Source organism: Scyliorhinus canicula, chromosome 19, assembly GCF_902713615.1.
Source record: "Scyliorhinus canicula chromosome 19, sScyCan1.1, whole genome shotgun sequence".
NCBI lineage: Eukaryota > Metazoa > Chordata > Chondrichthyes > Carcharhiniformes > Scyliorhinidae > Scyliorhinus > Scyliorhinus canicula.
In genome coordinates, this window is record NC_052164.1 from 57,977,018 (window position 1) to 57,998,333 (window position 21,316).

The 21,316-nt window shown below is 50.1% G+C and overlaps 1 protein-coding gene across 6 annotated transcripts in view; it reads left to right on the top strand.

Annotated features, from left to right (window-relative positions):
- Positions 1-21,316, top strand: part of prdm10 (PR domain containing 10) — a 317,111-nt gene that overhangs the window by 239,484 nt on the left and 56,311 nt on the right. For all 6 annotated transcript variants that reach the window (XM_038778556.1, XM_038778562.1, XM_038778560.1 and 3 more), the window contains one exon: positions 13,293-13,448. In XM_038778556.1, the coding sequence (XP_038634484.1) occupies positions 13,293-13,448 (156 nt within the window). The remainder of the gene's footprint in view (positions 1-13,292; positions 13,449-21,316) is intronic.

The following is a 21,316-nucleotide window of genomic DNA, read 5'->3' on the forward strand; positions in this document are numbered from 1 at the left end:
GCACCCACAAGACGAATATGAACACTTCTAACAATGGACTCATAACACTGTTAATTGTTTCTGTATTACTTTATCATTTTCGCAGTATGCAGATTTGCTTATTCTCACCACTTGGCCGGGATTATCCCCTACCCGGCGGGGCTGGGGATCCTGGCGGGATGGAGTGGCGGGAGCCACTCCGGCGTCGGGCCGCCCCAAAGGTGCAAATTTCACCGCACCTTTAGGGGCCAAGCCCTAACCCTGAGGGGCTAGGCCCGCACCCGAGTGGTTGGCGCCCCGCCGGCCGGCGGGAAAGGTCTTTGGCGCCACGCCAGCAGCTGCTGACGTCATCCCCGCGCATGCGCAGGGGAGGGGGTCACTTTCGCGTCCGCCATCATGAAGGCTACGGCCAACGCGGAAGGAAAAGAGTGCCCCCACGGCACAGGCCCGCCTGCCGATCGGTGGGCCCCGATCGCGGGCCAGGCCACCGTGGGGGCACCTTCCGGGGCCAGATCGCCCCCCCCCTCCAACCAGGACCCCGGAGCCCGCCCGCGCCTCCAGTCCCGCCGGTAAGGGAGGTGTTTTGATTCCCGCCGGCAGGACCGGCATGACAGCAGCGGGAGACTGCGGGGGCGGGATTCACGCCACCCCCCGGCGATTCTCCGACCCGCCGGGGGGGTCGGAGAATCCAGCCCCTTGTTCTGTACAGTTTTCTTGCGGTCAGTTTAGGAAACATATCAACTCAAAAGAGGGGGGGGAATGTAGTGATGTGTACATCTGTACAAACACCAGGGACTACAGACAGATGTAACAGTCACAGCACCACTAGAGGGCAGCATCAGAGACGGGTATAAAGGGTCCAGCCCAAGGTAGGATCCACCTCTTTGAGAAGCACAGAGCTTAGGGAGCAGCAGCACACAGACAGCTCAGCATAGGCAGTTTACCTCAGTTTCACTGGTCATACCTCTTGACTGTTTTACATCTAGTTGAGTTCTGGAAGCAGAACGAACCCTTTGAATAAAGAGTTTGTGTTAACTGTAAGTCTACAGTCTTCATTCAGACTTAGAGAATAACATACCAACTATTAGGGCCCACCATATCTCTTGTTACCTGCTTACTATTGACAGCTAAAAGCAGACTTTTGAGTTCCTTTCTATATTATCTGCCATTTTATTTTAATTTCTCTCTTTGCTAGCATTTTTTCTTCCGCACTTCCCCTCATGCTATTGTACTTTTCCTGGTTCTGACTTGAAGAATTCCCCTCACATAAAAAACACCTTTTTCTGTTTTATCATGTTCTCCATTTCCCTCTTAATCCAAGGAGCCCTGGCTTTGGTTCTTCTACCTTTCCCTCTTATTAGAATGTACCTACCTTGTATCCAAAGTGTCTCCTTCCTTAAAGATTGTTCTGATACAGTTTTTCCCATCTTACTCCGAGATCGACCACAAGATGCTGCTGGTCCCGATCCAAAAGCCCTCATGGCAGCTTTAATAGACTGTGAGATTTTTAAACAAGAAAAGCTTGATCGAAGAACAAAGATAAATTACAGCACAGGAACAGGCCCTTAGCCCTACAAGCCTGCGCTGATCCAGATCGTCTATCTAAAACTGTTGGGTTAAGCAATGAGCCTCATGGCAAACAAAGTGTAATACAACTTGACCCATTTAGCAACAAACAGCTTGGAGTTGAAGTGATAAAGACAACAGCCTGGGTTTTAAACCATTTTAAAGAACAAAGATAAGTACAGCAGAGGAACAGGCCCTTCACCCCTCCAAGCCTGTGCCGACCATGCTGCCCGTCTGAACTAAAATCTTCTACACTTCCAGGGTCCGTATCCCTCTATTCCCATCCTATTCATGTATTTGTCAAGATGCCCCTTAAACGTCACTATCAAAAAGATCTATCAAAAACCCATTTTGTCACTGGTTAAACCTAGAAGTGCTTGTGTTACCGGACCTACCCATGTAGATACCATCAGTTGATGTGGTCCAAATTCTAAAAGCAGTGGCTTAGTTTGTCGAAGAGTAATACAATCTCCTCCTGCAGCAAAAGCATTAATTTTTCCTGCAATTAGGGGAAAGAAAGCAGCACGGTAGCATGGTGGTTAGCACAGTTGCTTTACAGCTCCAGGGTCCCAGGTTTGATTCCCTGCTGGATCACTGTCTGCATGGTCTGCAAGTTCTCCCCGTGTGTGCGTGGGTTTCCTCGGGTGCTCCGGTTTCCTCCCACATTCCAAAGATGTGCAGGTTAGGTGGATTGGCCATGATAAATTGCCCTTCATGTTCAAAATTGCCCTTAGTGTTGGGTGGGGTTACTGGGTTATGGGGATAGGGTGGAGGTGTGGGCTTGGGTAGGGTGCTCTTTCAAAGAGCCGGTGCAGACTCGATGAGCCGAATGGCCTCTTTCTGCACTGTAAATTCTTTGAAAGCAGCATTCTGTTCAGTAACACAGGTAAGTTCAGCTCCAGTGTCAAATAAGAAATCGATATGAATACCTCCCACTCTTAGTGAAATATATGGTCCATCATTTTTCTGTACCAAAAGTGCATGTAGAGAAATATGGAACGAATCATCAAGAGTGGGGTTCATTAGATTTTTGAATGTTCAAAGATAGAACGTCTTTGAACTGCAGTACAGCCGTTTAACATTTTGTTCATAGCGTAGTTCGCCAAAAAGAGGAGGAGCCAGCCAGGAAGAAATCAGAAGACCATACGGATCTAGTGGCACTTGCGAACACTAAAACTCAATAGAAATTTGAGTTAACACTTCTCGGGTGCAAATAAGAATAGTTTATTGTCTTCTATTTGATCACAATTGAGAATCACTGGGGCCCCTTCTAGGATCCCGCTGATTGTAACGCATCGACCATCTGGATCAGTTACTGTGTTCGTTGCCATGAATGCTACTGCCCTGCTAACTAATGTGGCACCCACCTTGCCCTGGTGTCGAAACATGTGCGAAGCGTTTGCCTCTCTCTTAGGTTTGTCTCTTGTAGGAAGCCTATGTCCACGCTCAAGCTTTTGAGATGGGTAAGGACTCTGCGGGTGGGAGTCTCCCAGCCCTGGGCCGGGCCGGAGAATCCCCGCGAATGGGCCACGCCGCCCCGATGCCGGCACGCGATTCTCTGCTCTATGCGGCCGGCCTGCCGATTCTTCGGCCCGAATGGGCCGAGCGGCCATAAGAAAAGAGCCGAGTCCCGCCGGCGCCGTTCTAACCTGCTCTGGGCCGGCGGGATCTCGGTGTGTGAGGGTCAGGTGGCGGCCTTTGGGGAGGGCGGGGGTTTGACCCCGGGGGGGGGCCTGGCCGGGGATCGAGGCCCACCAAAAATCTGGAAAATCTATGGGATCGTCCGTCGTTAGTTCCTTGCCATCACGCGAGATCCCCTGCTCCGAAGTTGACGTTTCCCTCTCCTCTCTGGAAGTTTTTGCTGGATCGCTGTTTCCTCGCCGCTTTGAGCGGCATTGCGGTCGATGGGGGGGTTGATTTTGGTGGATTTTCTGTTCTTTTGGTGCTCTTTGTTGGTGTTAAAGAGCCTTAACCAAGGTTTCTAGAGCCACCTTTTGTGTGACCGCTCAGCTCATGACCGCCACCGGATGTCACAACTTCCTTGAATATTATCCAACACTCTCACTGTCTTCCTATCTTATTCTTGTCTTCTGCTACTTTTTCCTGCCAATTTAGTTTAAAGCGTCCCAGCCACACTCAGAAATCCCATTATGCAACCCGTCCTTTTTTTAATATGTGCTTCCTCCCCCAGATGTAGTCTCAATGCCCCAAGGATCTGAAGCTCTCCTACATCCTGCTGCATTCCTCAAACCACTCATTCATCCACCCCATCATCCAATTTCTACTTTTGCTGACAGAGAACTGAAAGTGATCCTGAGATTACACCCCTTGGGTTTTGTGGTAACTTGAGACCACAAAATGGTCATCGAATACGTTGGTTAAAACAAGGAACTTCTTTTTATCAATAAATATTGGAGACAATTACAGTAACTCAGCAGAACAGCAGTAACGGTAATTACTATGAAAATAGGAGCTCTAGTAAAACAGGTCACCCTCGTGCAGATTGAAAAGTCTGCCTGTGCTCTGAACCGTAAACAGGTGCCAGATTAACATTTACATGGGAGAAACACTTAAAAGAACTCTCTGTACTCAAAATGACACAAGATTCTACTTTTTAAACTTCTTTCTTAGCCACTGAAAGCCTGACTGCAGGATCTCAATGCCTGCCCTCTCCATGCCATGGCATCAGTCTGTATCTCAATTTCTGGCTCACTCCCATGGAGAGGATTGTGCACTCTCTCTCTCTGATAACCCTTCATCCTGGCATCAGGGAGGCAAATACACCATGTGGGATTCAGGATGACGGTCACAGAAATACCTGTCCCCTCACTCTGGAACCTCCTTTAACCACTGCATTTCTACTTCTTGCTCTTCCCTCCTGGGCAATCCCTTGCATCTGGATCTGGACTGGGCACTTTCAATGTGTTGTAATGTCCAATAGTAGCCATGCTGTATACCTGTTTGATAATGGCACTTTCCTGAAGGCTCTTGTACTTCCTGCCTCGTCCAATTCTTTCAGACAGCTACCCATCTACTATCCTGAACTCTTACTGCCTGTGAACTGACCATATTGTGGAACGTGTCATCCAGCAAATTCTCATGCTCACTGATGCTCCACAGTATCTCCAACTGCCCATCACGCTTGGCAGTTGTGAACTTGAGCTCAAGTAGTTGGAGACACTGACACACGGGTCCCCGAAGACAAGTGAAGTATTCTGAAGTTCCAACATCGTGCAGGAAATGCAAGCAATAGGTTCCAGCTACCGATGTATCATTTAGAAATCTATCTTCTATTAGAATCTAGTTAGTACCTTGTTTCAATTATTAATTTTAATTTGTACCGTGACTTGCTAATGGGTATGCTAATACTCATTATTAATTAACCTCTTATTATACCTATCCAATTGACATTTTTAATTTCCTGCGTTCTAGTTTGGATGACCTTAGATTAGAAAGTGAGCACGAGAAATATTCATAACCAATCACTGAACTGCTTTCCTTCAACATGACACTGAGTTTCTGACTCTCAGCTTCCACTCTTTTCAATGGTGACTACAAGGACCAAGGTGTAAGACTGTAACCCGGAGTAATCAGGTGAAGTGACAGTTCAGATGTAACAGTGTATGATGAGATGTAAGCAGAAGCTCCAGACAATCAGGCACAAGCCATGTAAATGGCAATTGAAGAGCATACAGGGATATCATTGAAGGCTAGAACTCGGCGTAAGGAGAAGTTTCCGACTGTGACCAGAATTGGTCTTGAATTGGTTAGCAGCCTGAATTTGAATGAATTTAAACCATTTTAACTCAGCATCTGGCTCTCATGCACACCAATGTCCGTCCTTGGTCTGCTGTCAATTCTCCAGTGATGCCAGGCACAAGCTGGAGGAGTAGCACCTCATCCTCCAGTTGGGCACGTCGCAGCCTTCGGGTCACTATTTTAACTTCAACAACTTTAGACTTTGACTTCTCTCCTCTTTCTTTTCTTCAATATTCCATACATATATTGCAAAACACCCCCTCTCACACCAGGCCATCTGTCTTTTATTCTTAAAGTGGCTATTATTTGTTGCAGTTTCTACAGCTCTAACCCATTTCCCCTCCCTTCGGTTCTGACGAAGAGACTATGGACTCGAAACATTGACTCTATTTTTCTCCCCATGGAGGCAGTCCTGCTGAGTTTTCCCAGCATCCTCAGTTCTAGCTTCTTTGCAGTTGTTTTTGTCTGTGCAAAATGTGTCACTGTTACTGGGACTCGGTACAGATTCCAGCTGCTGTAAATCTCAACTACACAAGGGAGATGATTACTGTACTAAAGAACAAAGAACAATACAACACAGGAACATGCCCTTCTGCCCTCCAAGCCTGTGCCGGTCATGATACTACCCTTGGTCAAAACCCTCAACACTTCCTAGTGCCGTGTCCTTCTATACCCATCCTATCCATGTGTTTGTCAAGATGCCTTTTGAATGTCTTTAATGTATTTACTTCCACAACCTGCCCTGGCAACGCGTCCCAGGCAGTCACCACCCTCTTGTGTAAAACAAAATCTGCCTTGCCCCCTGGTGACTGACCTCTCCACCCTGGGAAAGAGTGCCTGTCCATCCACTCTATCCACGCCCCTCATAATCTTGCAGACCTCTATCAGGTCACCCCTCAACCTCCATCATTCTAATGAAAACAGACCGAGTCTATTCAGCCTCTCCACATAGCTCACACCCTCCAGACCAGGCAACATCCTGGTCAACCTCCTCTGCACCCTCTCCAAAGCCTCTACATCCTTACGGCAGTGTGGCATCCAGAATTGTGCACAATATTCCAAGTGCGGCCTTACCAAGGTTCTAATCAACTGTAGCATGACTTGCCAGTTTTTATACTCAAATGTAATGTGTTTACTGAATTAACATCCTTTCACTCTGTTAAACACCTACTTCCTTCAAAATGGCAAACGTGAAATGCACATTTTTGGATTGCAATGATATAGATACATAGAATAGGAGCAGGAGGAGGCCTTTAGACCTTTCGAGCCTGCTCCGCCATTCATCACAATCATGGCTGATCATCCAACTCAATAGCATAATCCTGCTTTCTCCCCATAACCGTTGATCCTATTCGCCCCAAGTGCTATGTCTAGCTGCCTCTTGAATATATTCAATGTTTTAGCATCAACTACTTCCTGTGGTAATGAATTCCACAGGCTCACCACTCTTTGTGTGAAGAAATGTCTCCTCATCTCTGTCCAAAATGGTTTACCCTGAATCCTCAGACTGTGACTCCTGGTTCTGGACACACCCATCATTGGTAACATCTTCCCTCCATCTACCCTGTCTAGTCCTGTTAGAATTTTATAAGTCTCTATGAGATCCCCCCCTCATTCTTCTGAACACCAGCGAGAACAATCCCAACCTAGTCAATCTCTCCTCATATGACAGTCCCGCCATCCCTGGAATCAATCTGGTAAACCTTCGCTGCACTCCCTCGGGAGCAAGAACATCCTTCCTCTGATACGGACCAAAACTGCACACCAGATTCGTGGTGTGGCCTCACCAAGACCCTGTATAATTGCAACAACACATTTCTGCTCCTGTACTTGAAACCTCTTGCAATGAAGGCCAATACACCATTAGCCTTCTTTACCGCCTGCTGCTCCTGCATGCTTACCTTCAGAGACTGGTGCACAAGGACACCCAGGTCCCGCTGCACACTCCCCTCTCCCAATTTACAATTCAGGTGGTAATCTGCCTTCCTGTTTTTGCTTCCAAAGTGAATAACTTCACACTTATCCAAATTTTACTGCATCTGCCATTAATTTGCCCACTCACCCAACCTGTCCAGATCATGCTGTAAGATCTCTGCATCCTCTCTAGCTTACTCTCCCATCCAACTTGGTATCATCTGCAAGTTTTGTGATGTCATATTTTGTTCCCTCATTCAAATCATTAATATGTATATTGTGAATAGCTGGGGTCCCAGCACCTATCCCTGTGGCACCCCACTAGTTACTGCCTGTCAATTTGAAAAGGCGAATGGCCTCCTTCTGCACTGCAAATTCTATGAATTCTATGATAACTATTGAAAGTCTGCTTGTGCAGTAGCTCGCTTGTCCCTGAATAGATATTGATCAACAATTGTCGACTTGTGGTCTACTTGTGCAGTATCAATTTCATCAATTACTTTTTTTGTCCTCTGGTCAAATTGGTGAAGCAACAGATCGAGCCCAGGGTCACATGAAGAACCTGATTTTCAAACATAGATACGAGTGGTCAGTATTAGCATCTAGTTGAAGCAGGGCTTTTGGGTTGTGGCGTAGCTGACACATACAGCATCCATTATTGCCCTTGAGAGCCCGTTGTTCTTTAAGCGTATAATTTAACAACACTGCATTTCCCTTTGGGGAATAGTCAGGTACGTGATGGAAGGATTCCTGAGCTGATTACCGAACCTGCACTGCTTTGGACTGTGGGAGGAAACCGGAGCTTCCGGTGGAAACCCACTCAGACACGGGGAGAACATGAAAACTCCACGCAGTCACCCAAGGCCGGAATTGAACCCGGGTTCCTGACCTGAAGCAACAGTGCTAACCACTGTGCCACAGTGCTGGCCCATGTTAAACACCAAGCTTCAATTCCATGCTGCAAGTGGAGGATTAAAAATTTGGAATGGTACCAATTAGCAAACACTAAATCTGTGTACTTCAGTTCAATTATTCGCCTTTGAGCCAGACGATTGTGAACTCAAGCTCCACAGTAAGAACTCATCGCAGGATTACAGCTGGCACTTTAGGGCAGCACTGAGGGACTGCTGCATTCCTATAGGATGCTATTTTTTCAGTTGACCTATTAAAACCAGGCCCTATCTGCCTGTTTAACTGGAATTTAAAGATCCCATTTCACCGCTGGCATCAGAATGTCAGCTGGGGCTTGCCTCGGAGTCAAAAGGTTCTGGGTTCGAGTCCCAGTGATTGAAGTACAAAAATCAAAGCCGACATTCCACCTTAGTACTGAGAGTGCGCTGCATTGTTGGTGGTGCTGTCTTTCAGATATAACGTTAAACCATGGTTCCATTTGCCAGCTCGGATGGATGTAAAAGATCCCAGAGTCACTATTTCACTGTAGTGCTGAGTTCCGTTTGCCAGCCCGGATAGATGTAAAAGATCCCAGAGTCACTATTTCGAAGAGCGGGGAGTTCTCCCTGCTGTCCTGGCCAATATTTACCCCTTGGTCAAAAACAGATGATCCGGCTATTATCGTATTGTTGTTTTTGGGAGTTTGCGGTGTCCTCATTGGCTGAGGGGTTTACTACATTACAGCAGTGACCACACTTCCAGTGTACCTCATTGGCTGTGAACCTCTTTGAGACATCTGGTGGTTGTGAAAAGTGCTAGAAAATGCAAATCTGTCTGGTTTCTTCCTGTTTGCAGAAGAGCAGGAAGTTCTCCCAATCTGCAAAACAAATGAATTGGCCATTCATTGGATTGGGTATTTATTGGGCTCTTGCTGTGAAACAATGGGATAGTGTTTTTTCTTCACATAACAGGAACTACATTGCAAATATTTGGGACTGCTGAGAACCTGGCTGATTATATAAATGCAAGTTTTCTTTTGCTCCTGTGGAAGAGAATGGAAATTACAGCTTTAAATGTATATTTGGTTAGTGTGCCCATTTGTAAAGATGGAAAATGATTTGGATGTATTTACTAGCTTTTTACAAAGTCGCTGTGAAGCTGATGATGGAGATAAGTGGTCAGCACATCATCGTGGGCTGAAGGGCCTGTTCAGTGCTGTACTGTTCAATGTTCTATGCTGTTGAGTACCAGGATGCATTCTGAGTGTTGCATTCAAAGTTATTACTGAGCAGCCGTTGGCCATTCTGTAATTTAAGGGTAATAGAGAGGGTTTTTAATGATCTCATTAATCTCGATATCAGCTTCCTAATAGGTTTATCAGCTAAATCTATTTACATTGGTGGAAATAAGATAGAACATCTGTTCGAGGGCCCTTAAATAATGAAACTGAAGTATTTTATTTCAACCCAAAAAGCTAGTAGGTGATAAAAGTTAAACCAGAAGGAGAAAGCGAGAGTAACTCACAAATTATAATTGAGCTTGTATCGATGCAAAAGTTGGGTTTAAAGGTGAATAGATAGCGGGGGAAGAGAAAGGTAGACGTGGCCAGAGTTCCACAATTTGGAGATCCCTTAAAAGATAATTTTGAGTGAAAACTATTGTGATTTCAATGCTATCGGCAGGAAGATCTGGAATTGAGGAAGAGCCTCAGGTGTCACTGAAGACCGTTGGCCATTTCAGAAGTGATGAATATTGTTGATTAAACTAGAGCCAAAAGAAGAGTGATAAGAAAGTACATGGTAGCATGTAAAGAGTGGGTGTATCATTTGGGTGTGGCAGGGAATGGGTGCAGGGAGGTGTGGGAGGGGGTGGGTGCAGTTGGGGGGGGGGGGGAGGTGTGGGAGGGAGTGGGTGCAGTTGGGGGAGGGGAGAGGTGTGGGAGGGAGTGGGTGTAGTTGGGGGGGGGGGGGTGGAAGAGGTCTGGGGTGGAGGCAGGCAGTGGGAGGGAGTGTGTACAAGCAGGTGGGAGGGAGTGGGTACAGGCAGACGGGGAAGGGTGGGAGGGAGTGGGTGCACACAGGCAGGGGAGGGGTGTGGAATGGAGTGGTGCAGGCAGGCAGGGGGAGGGGTGGGAGGGAGTGGGTGCAGGCAGAGGGGTGGGAGGGAGTGGGTGCAGGCAGAGGGGTGGGAGAGAGTGGGTGCAGGCAGGCAGGGGGAGGGGTGGGAGGGAGTGGGTGCAGGCAGGCAGGGGGAGGGGTGGGAGGGAGTGGTGCAGGCAGGCAGGGGAAAGGGTGGGAGGGAGTGGTGCAGGCAGGCGGGGGAGGGGTGGGAGGGAGTGAGTGCAGGCAGAGGGAGGGTGGGAGGGAGTGGGTGCAGGCAGGCAGGGGGAGGGGTGGGAGGGAGTGGGTGCAGGCAGGCAGGGGGAGGGGTGGAATGGAGTGGTGCAGGCAGGCGGGGGAGGGGTGGGAGGGAGTGGGTGCAGGCAGAGGGAGGGGTGGGAGGGAGTGGGTGCAGGCAGGGGGAGGGGTGGGAGGGAGTGGGTGCAGGCAGGCAGGGGAGGGGTGGGAGGGAGTGGTGCAGGCAGGGGGACGGGTGGGAGGGAGTGTGTACAGGCAGGCAGTGGGAGGGAGTGGTGCAGGCAGGCAGTGGGAGGGAGTGTGCGCAGGCAGGCAGAGGGAGGGGTGGGAGGGAGTGTGTGCAGGCAGGCAGGGGGAAGGGTGGGACGGAGTGTGTACAGGCAGGCAGGGGGAGGGGTGGGAGGGAGTGTACAGGCAGGCAGTGGGAGGGGTGGGAGGGAGTGGTGCAGGCAGGCGGGGAGGGGTGGGAGGGAGTGGGTGCAGGCAGGCAGGGGGAGGGGTGGGAGGGAGTGGTGCAGGCAGGCAGGGGAAAGGGTGGGAGGGAGTGTGTACAGGCAGGCAGTGGGAGGGAGTGGTGCAGGCAGGCAGTGGGAGGGAGCGTGTACATGCAGGCAGGGGGAGGGGTGTGGAATGGAGTGGTGCAGGCAGGCAGGGGGAGGGGTGTGGAATGGAGTGGTGCAGGCAGGCGGGGAGGGGTAGGAGGGAGTGGGTGCAGGCAGGCAGGGGGAGGGGTGGGAGGGAGTGGGGCAGGCAGGGGGAGGGGTGGGAGGGAGTGTGCAGGCAGGCAGGGGATGGGTGGGAGGGATGGGAGGGAGTGTGTACAGGCAGGCTGTGGGAGGGAGTGGTGCAGGCGGGGGAGGGGTGGGCGGGAGTGGGTGCAGGCAGGCAGGGGGAGGGGTGGGAGGGAGTGGTGCAGGCAGGCAGGGGAAGGGGTGGGAGGGAGTGGGTGCAGGCAGGCAGGGGGAGGGGTGGGAGGGAGTGGTGCAGGCAGGCAGGGGAAAGGGTGGGAGGGAGTGGTGCAGGCAGGCAGTGGGAGGGAGTGTGTACAGGCAGGCAGGGGGAGGGGTGTGGAATGGAGTGGTGCAGGCAGGCAGGGGGAGGGGTGTGGAATGGAGTGGTGCAGGCAGGCGGGGGAGGGGTGGGAGGGAGTGGGTGCAGGCAGAGGGAGGGGTGGGAGGGAGTGGGTGCAGGCAGGCAGGGGAGGGGTGGGAGGGAGTGGGTGCAGGCAGGCAGGGGGAGGGGTGGGAGGGAGTGGTGCAGGCAGGGGGACGGGTGGGAGGGAGTGTGTACAGGCAGGCTGTGGGAGGGAGTGGTGCAGGCAGGCGGGGGAGGGGTGGGAGGGAGTGTGTACAGGCAGGCAGTGGGAGGGGTGGGAGGGAGTGGTGCAGGCAGGCAGTGGGAGGGAGTGTGTACAGGCAGGCAGGGGGAGGGGTGTGGAATGGAGTGGTGCAGGCAGGCAGCGGGAGGGGTGTGGAATGGAGTGGTGCAGGCAGGCGGGGGAGGGGTGGGAGGGAGTGGGTGCAGGCAGGCAGGGGGAGGGGTGGGAGGGAGTGGGTGCAGGCAGGCAGGGGGAGGGGTGGGAGGGAGTGGTGCAGGCAGGGGGACGGGTGGGAGGGAGTGGTGCAGGCAGGCAGTGGGAGGGAGTGTGCAGGCAGGGGGAGGGGTGGGAGGGAGTGTGTGCAGGCAGGCAGGGGGAAGGGTGGGAGGGAGTGTGTACAGGCAGGCAGGGGGAGGGTGGGAGGGAGTGTGTACAGGCAGGCAGTGGGAGGGGTGGGAGGGAGTGGTGCAGGCAGCCGGGGGAGGGGTGGGAGGGAGTGGGTGCAGGCAGGCGGGGGAGGGGTGGGAGGGAGTGGGTGCAGGCAGGCGGGGGAGGTTTGCGGAAGGGAGTGGGTGCAGGCAGGGGGAGGGGTGGGAGGGAGTGTGTACTGGCAGGCAGGGGGAGGGGTGGGAGGGAGTGTGTACAGGCAGGCAGGGGGAGGCAGTGGGTGCAAGCAGGCGGAGAGGGGTGGGAGGGAGTGGGTGCAGGCAGGCAGGGGGAGGGGTGGGAGGCAGTGGGTGCAGGCAGGCAGGGGGCGGGGTTGGAGGGAGTGGGTGCAGGCAGGCAGGGGGAGGGGTGGGAGGGAGTGGTGCAGGCAGGCACGGGGAAGGGTGGGAGGGAGTGTTTACAGGCAGGCAGGGGGAGGGGTGGGAGGGAGTGGGTGCAGGCAGGCAGGGGGAAGGGTGGGAGGGAGTGTGTGCAGGCAGGCAGGGGAAGTGTGGGAGGGAATGTGTACAGGCAGGCAGGGGGAAGGGTGGGAGGGAGTGTGTGCAGGCAGGCGGGGGTGGTGTGGGAGGGAGTGGGTGCAGGCAGGCAGGGGGAAGGGTGGGAGGGAGTGTGTACAGGCAGGCAGGGGGAGGGAGTGGGTGCAGGCAGGCAGGGGGAAGGGTGGGAGGGAGTGGGTGCAGGCAGGCGGGGAGGGAGCGGGTGCAGGCAGGCAGGGGGAGGGGTGGGAGGGAGTGTGTACAGGCAGGCAGGGGGAAGGGTGGGAGGGAGTGGGTGCAGGCAGGCAGGGGGAGGGAGTGGGTGCAGGCAGGCAGGGGGAGTGGGTGCAGGCAGGCAGGGGGCAGGGTGGGAGGGAGTGTGCAGACAGGGAGAGGGGTGTGTAAGGGTGTAGGGCAGGCAGGAGTAGGGATTGGGGGGGGGGGAGTGCGTACAGGCAGGTGAGTGTGGGTGAATAGCCGTGAATCTGTGTTGGTGAATAGCCGTGATCTTGTTACTTTAGCATCTTGCTCTCCATAACAATGCAGTTCATTTTTGATATAATTTTGAAATCTTTTAATGAACAGATAAAGAAGCATATTCGCAGCTTCCATTCTGAGAAGATTTATCAATGTACAGAATGCGACAAGGCCTTCTGCCGACCAGACAAGCTCCGACTACACATGCTGAGACACTCTGACCGCAAAGATTTCCTCTGCTCCACTTGTGGCAAGCAGTTCAAAGTAAGTGTCTCCCAAATACAGTCCACTTCTCTCACTGTTAGTAATTGTGTATCAAGACACGTGTGTGATTATTTAGCAGGGTCTTTCATAGTGTGCCCACAGTAAAGCTGATGATGTGATCTAAGAGCTGCAGCATTATCCACAATGACAATGTACCGGGGCAGCACAGTGGCATGGTGGTTAGCATAAATGCTTCACAGCTCCAGGGTCCCAGGTTCAATTCCCGGCTGGGTCACTGTCTGTGCGGAGTCTGCACGTCCTCCCCGTGTGTGCGTGGGTTTCCTCCGGGTGCTCCGGTTTCCTCCCACAGTCCAAAGATGTGCAGGTTAGGTGGATTGGCCACGCTAAATTGCCCGTAGTGTCCTAAAAAGTAAGGTTAGAACATAGAACATAGAACGATACAGCGCAGTACAGGCCCTTCGGCCCTCAATGTTGCACCGACATGGAAAAAATCTAAAGGCCACCTAACCTACACTATGCCCTTATCATCCATATGCTTATCCAATAAATTTTTAAATGCCCTCAATGTTGGCGTGTTCACTACTGTCGCAGGTAGGGCATTCCACGGCCTCACCACTCTTTGCGTAAAAAACCCACCTCTGACCTCTGTCCTATATCTATTACCCCTCAATTTAAGGCTATGTCCCCTCGTGCTAGCCACCTCCATCCGCGGGAGAAGGCTCTCGCTGTCCACCCTATCTAACCCTCTGATCATTTTGTATGCCTCTATTGAGTCACCTCTTAACCTTCTTCTCTCTAACGAAAACAACCTCAAGTCCATCAGCCTTTCCTCATAAGATTTTCCCTCCATACCAGGCAACATCCTGGTAAATCTCCTCTGCACCCGTTCCAAAGCTTCCACGTCCTTCCTATAATGAGGCGACCAGAACTGTACGCAATACTCCAAATGCGGCCGTACTAGAGTTTTGTACAACTGCAACATGACCTCATGGCTCCGGAAGGGTTAAGGGGGGGTTGTTGGGTTACGGGTATAGGGTGGATACGTGGGTTTGAGTAGGGTGATCATTGCTCGGCACAACATCGAGGGCCGAAGGGGCTGTTCTGTGCTGTACTGTTCTATGTTGGTGGGTCCAATGAGAACTGCAAGGGTCCAGGGTACTTTCTTGAAAACAATGGTAGGCTCAGTTACTGGTGCAAGTTGTTTGCCGAAAATCAAGTGTCACAAAGTGCATGTACGTTCTCAGGTTATTGGCTCATGACTCAGTTATTACAGCTACCAGCGGGTCTTCGATGCTATTACTGAAGGGTTGCAGGATAGGTGAGGTTAGATGTGAGAAAGAAATGGACGACACTTGATGAGATAGGAATACATGTTTTTTTTATAAGTGTTTTTTATTGGGATTTTGAACAGAGTATATTTACCGTTATGTACACAGAATAAAATATATATAGAAGAGCGCACACAAACAAACGAAAAAAATAAATTAAATTAAATAACTGGCAGAGTATTATGCACTAGCTCAAAAACAGCAACTCTGTACAATTGGCAATATTATTTTAACACATAAGTAGGAATCTGTTTGTGGTGGGGGGAGCGGTGGGAGAAGCTGGGGAGGTAGGGAGGGAGTCAACTCAGGCCAATTTAAAAGGGCAACTTGTAACTCACTCCCAGTGAGTTCTCCCAGTGAGCCAGAGAAGATACAGCCAGAGTGAGACACAGCAAAGACGAGTTTGGGAATTTGAAGGCAGGTGGGAATTGAATTAAATTAAAATCGGTAAGATTGATCCTTTTTAAATTTCAGGAGTTTAAATTAATCTAAAATTGTGCAGTGAAGGTTAACAAGGGCTGCCCCACCCACTTTCATAACTGGTTGGCAGTTAAGTGTCAGTCACCTTGATCTACTTTGATTTAAAAGCAGGTAGGGGAGAGTCAACTCAGGCCAATTTAAAAGAGCAACTTGTTCTCCCAGTGAGCCAGAGAAGACACAGCCAGAGTGAGACACAGCTAAGGGTGAGTTTGGGAATTTGAAGCTAGGTGGGAATTCAAAGCTGGGTGTGGAGGACGTGCTTTTTATCTCTGGTAAGTGACTGGTAAGAAGTTTTTCTTTTCACTGTCTAATTTATTTATTTATTTTTCCTTTCGTTTTTTGGAATTGTAGTTGAATAAGTTAACCTAAGGTTTAAGACACGGCAGAAGATCCCAGACCTGTGTCATGCTCCTCGTGTGCGATGTGGGAGCTCAGGGACACGTCCACTGTCCCTGGCTCCTTCACGTGCAAGAAGTGTGTCCAGTTGCAGCTCCTGTTAGACGGCTTGACGGCTCTGGAGCTCACTTTGGAGCATTCGCGATGCTGAGGTCGTCGTGGATAGCACATTCAGCGAGTTGGTCACACCGCAGGTGAAAATTACTGAGGGAGATAGAAAATGGGTGACCAAAGGACAGAGCAACAGTAGGAAGGCAGTGCAGGTGTCCCCTGCGGTCCTCTCCCTGCAAAACAGATATACCGCTTTGGATACTGTTGAGGGAGATGGCTCACCAGGGGAAGGCAGCAGCAGCCAGGTTCATGGCATTGTAGCTGGCTCTGCTGCGCAGCTGGGCAGGAAGACGAATGGCAGGGCTATAGTGATAGGGGACTCGATCGTAAGGGGAATAGACAGGCGGTTCTGTGGACGCAATCGAGACTCCAGGATGGTTTGTTGCCTCCCTGGTGCAAGGGTGAAGGATGTCTCCGAGTGGCTGCAGGACATTCCTGGGGGGGTGGGGGGTGAACAGCCAGCTGTCGTGGTGCACGTAGGCACCAACGATATAGGTAAAAAACGGGACGAGGTCCTACAAGCTGAATTCAGGGAGTTAGGAGTTAAACTAAAAAGTAGGACCTCAAAGGTAGTAATCTCAGGATTGCTACCAGTGCCACGAGCGCGTCAGAGTAAGAATGTCAGGATAGATAGGATGAATGCGTGGCTCGAGAGATGGTGCAAGAGGGAAGGATTCAAATGCCTGGGGCATTGGAACCGGTTATGGAGGAGGTGGGACCAGTACAAACCGGACGGTCTGCACCGGGGCAGGACTGGAACCGATGTCCTGAAGGGGGGGGGGGGGGTTGCTAGAGTTGTTGGGGAGGGTTTAAACTAATGTGGCAGGGGGATGGGAACCGATGGAGGAAATAGGAGGGTAGTAAAACAGGGACAGAAACAAAAGGCAGTGAGGGGGAAAGTGTAAGGCAGAGAAGACATAGTCAAAAGTCAAAAAGGGCGACAGTACAAGGTACAGTGACTGAGGGGAGCTCAGTGAATAGGCCCAGTAATACTAAAAGGAATAAAACGGGAAATAGAAACATAAATGGTAAGCGGCGCGGCAGGTTGTTACATGAAGATATGGGTTCAACGACAAAGAAAATTAGGAGAAAGGTTAAGAGGAAATATAACTCAGGAGAGGTTACTGATCGAGGTGTTAAGATTCAAAACAGAGGTATAAAAGCCAACATAAATGTACTTGACCTGAATGCTTGTAGTATTTGGAATAAGGTAAATGAGTTGATGGGGCAAATCATCGTGAATGACTATGATTTAGTGGCCATTACTGAAACATCGTTAAAGGATGGTCAAGACTGGGAGTTAAATATCGGCGGGTATCAAACTATTCGGAAGGACAGGGTGGATGGTAAGAGAGGTGGTGTAGCTCTGTTATTTAAGGATGACATCTGGGCAATAGTAAGGGATGACATCGGTGCTATGGAGGATAAGGTTGAATCCATTTGGGTGGAAATCAGGAATAGTAAGGCGAAAAAGTCACTGATAGGAGTAGTCTATAGGCCACCAAATAGTAACATTATGGTGGGGCAGGCAATAAACAAAGAAATAACTGATGCATGTAGAAATGGTACAGCAGTTATCATGGGGGATTTTAATGTACATGTTGATTGGTTTAACCAGGTCAGTCAAGGCAGCCTTGAGGAGGAGTTTATAGAATGTATCCACGATAGTTTCCTAGAATAGTATGTAATGGAACCTACAAGGGAACAAGCGGTTCTCGATCTGGTCCTGTGTAATGAGACAGGATTGATTCATGATCTCAGAGTTAGGGATCCTCTCGGAAGGAGCGATCACAATATGGTGGAATTTAAAATACAGATGGAGGGTGAGAAGGTAAAATCAAACACTAGTGTTTTGTGTTCAAACAAAGGAGATTACAATGGGATGAGACTTTATGGTGAAACATTTGAGGAACAGTGGAGAACCTTCCAAGCGATTTTTCACAGTGCTCAGCAAAGGTTTATACCAACAAAAAGGAAGGACGGTAGAAAGAGGGAAAATCGACCGTGAATATCTAAGGAAATAAGGGAGAGTATCAAATTGAAGGAAAAAGCATATAAAGTGGAGCCATTTAGCGTCCCGGCCTCCACTGCACTCCGCGGCAATGAATTCCACAGGCCCACCACTCTCTGGCTGAAGAAATGTCTCCGCATTTCTGTTCTGAATTTACCCCCTCTAATTCTAAGGCTGTGCCCACGGGTCCTCGTCTCCTCGCCTAACGGAAACAGTTTCTTTGCGTCCACCCTTTCTAAGCCATGTATTATCTTGTAAGTTTCTATTAGATCTCCCCTTAACCTTCTAAACTCCAATGAATACAATCCCAGGATCCTCAGCCGTTCATCATATGTTAGACCCGCCATTCCAGGGATCATCCGTGTAAATCTCCGCTGGACACGCTCCAGTGCCAGTATGTCCTTCCTGAGATGTGGGGCCCAAAACTGGACACAGTACTCCAAATGGGGCCTAACCAGAGCCTTATAAAGGCTCAATAGCACATCGCTGCTTTTATATTCCAACCCTCTTGAGATAAATGACAACATTGCATTCGCTTTCTTAATCACAGATTCAACCTACATGTTTACCTTTAGGGAATCCTCGACTAGCACTCCCAGATCCCTTTGTACTTTGGCATTATGAATTTTCTCACCGTTTAGAAAGTAGTCTATGCTTGGATTCTTTTTTCCAAAGTGCAAGACCTCACATTTTCTCACGTTGAATTGCATCAGCCGTTTCCTGCACCACTCTCCCAAACTGTCTAGATCCTTCTGCAGCCTCCCCACTTCCTCAGCACTACCTGCCTGGCCACCTAACTTTGTATCATCGGCAAACTTCGCTAGAATGCCCCCAGTCCCTTCATCCAGATCATTAATATATATGGTGAACAGCTGCGGCCCCAACACTGAACCCTGTGGAACACCGCTGGTCACCGGCTGCCATTCCGAAAAAGAACCTTTTATCCCAACTCTCTGCCTTCTGTCAGACAGCCAATCCTCAACCCATGCCAGTAGCTCACCTCGAACACCATGGGCCCTCACCTTACTCAGCAGCCTCCTGTGTGGCACCTTATCAAAGGCCTTTTGGAAATCCAGATAGACCACATCCACTGGGTTTCCCTGGTCTAACCTACTTGTCACCTCCTCAAAGAATTCTAACAGGTTCGTCAGGCACGACCTCCCCTTACTAAATCCATGTTGACTTGTTCTAATCCGACCCTGCTCTTCCAAGAATTTAGAAATCTGATCCTTAACGATCGATTCTAGAATTTTACCAACAACCGAGGTTAGGCTAATTGGCCTATAATTTTCCATCTTTTGTCTTGATCCTTTCTTGAACAAGAGGGTTACAACAGCGATCTTCCAATCGTCCGGGACTTTCCCTGACTCCAGTGATTTTTGAAAGATCTCAACCAACGCTTCCGCTATTTCTTCAGCCACCTCTCTCAGAACTCTAGGGTGTAGCCCATCGGGGCCAGGAGATTTGTCAATTTTAAGACCTTTTAGCTTTTTTAGCACCATCTCTTTTGTAATGGCAACCATAATCAACTCAGCCCCCTGACCCTCTATAATTTTTGGGATATTACTCATGTCTTCCACTGTGAAGACAGACGCAAAGTACTTATTAAGTTCTCCAGCCATTTCCTCGTCTCCCATCACTAGCCTTCCGGAATCAGTTTGAATTGGCCCAATGTCTACTTTGGCCTGTCGTTTGTTTCTTATGTATTGAAAGAAACTTTTACTATCATTTCTTATATTACTGGCTAGCCTGCCTTCATATTTGATCCTCTCCTTCCTTATTTGTCTCTTTGTTAACCTGTTTGTTTTTGTAGCCTTCCCAATCTTCTGATTTCCCAGTGCATTTGGCCACTTCATAGGATCTCTCTTTTTCTTTGATACATTTCCTGACCTCCTTTGTCAGCCATGGCTGTCTAATCCCTCCCCGCATAATCTTTCTTTTCTTGGGGATGAACCTCTGTACAGTGTCCTCAATTATGCATACAAACTCCTGCCATTTTTGCTCTGCTGTCTTCCCCACTAGGGTCTGCTTCCAGTCGATTTTCACCAGTTCCTCTCTCATGCCCTCGTAATTACCTTTATTTAACTGTAACACCATTACATCCGATTTTGCCTTCTCTCTTTCAAACTGCAGACTGAACTCAACCATATTATGATCGCTGCTTCCTAAGTGTTCCCTTACTTTAAGATCTTTTATAAAGTCTGGTTCATTACATAGCACTAGGTCCAGAATAGCCTGCTCCCTTGTGGGCTCCATGACAAGCTGTTCCAAAAAGCCATCTTGTAAGCATTCCATGAATTCCTTTTCTTTGGATCCACTGGCTACGTTATTTGCCCAATCCACCTGCATATTGAAGTCCCCCATGATCACCGTGACCTTGCCTTTCTGACATGCCTTTTCTATTTCCCGGTACATGTTGCGCCCCTGGTCCTGACCACTGTTAGGAGGTCTGTACATAACTCCCATTATGGTTTTTTTGCCTTTGTGGTTCCTCAATTCTACCCACACAGACTCCACATCATCCGACCCTATGTCGTTTAGTGCCATAGATTTAATTTTGTTCTTAACTAACAAGGCAACCCCACCCCCTCGGCCCACTTCCCTGTCTTTTCGATAGGTTGTATATCCTTGGATGTTTAACTGCCAGTCCTGAACCCCCTGCAGTCCCGGTCGTGCTGCAGTCTCACTGAGACGGTCTTGCTGCTGTCTCTCTCAGACGGTCTAGCTGCTGTCTCTCTCAGACGGTCTAGCTGCAGTCTCTCTCAGACGGTCTTGCTGCAGTGTCTCCCAGACGGTCTTGCTGCAGTCTCTCCCAGACGGTCTTGCTGCAGTCTCTCCCAGACGGTCTAGCTGCAGTCTCTCTCAGACGGTCTTGCTGCAGTCTCTCTGACACGGTCTTGCTGCAGTCTCTCTATGACGGTCTTGTTGCAGTCTCTCTCTGACGGTCTTGTTGCAGTCTCTCTCAGACGGTCTTGCTGCCGTCTCTCTCTGACGGTCTTGTTGCAGTCTCTCTCAGACGGTCTTGCTGCCGTCTCTCTCAGACGGTCTTGTTGCAGTCTCTCTCTGACGGTCTTGTTGCCGTCTCTCTCAGACGGTCTTGTTGCAGTCTCTCTCAGACGGTCTTGCTGCAGTCTCTCTCTGACGGTCTTGTTGCAGTCTGCCTGAGACGATCTTGCTGCCGTCTCTCTCTCAGACGGTCTTGCTGCAGTCTGTCTGAGACGGTCTTGCTGCAGTCTCTGTCTGAGACGGTCTTGCTGCAGTCTCTGTCTGAGACGGTCTTGCTGCAGTCTCTGTCTGAGACAGTCTTGCTGCCGTCTCTCTCAGACGGTCTTGCTGCCGTCTCTCTCAGACGGTCTTGCTGCCGTCTCTCTCAGACGGTCTTGCTGCCGTCTCTCTCAGACGATCTTGTTGCAGGGTCTCTGAGACGGTCTTGCTGCCGTCTCTCTCAGACAGTCTAGCTGCCGTCTCTCTCAGACGGTCTTGCTGCAGTCTGTCTGAGACGGTCTTGCTGCCGTCTCTCTCAGACAGTCTAGCTGCCCTCTCTCTCAGACGGTCTTGCTGCAGTCTCTCTCAGACGGTCT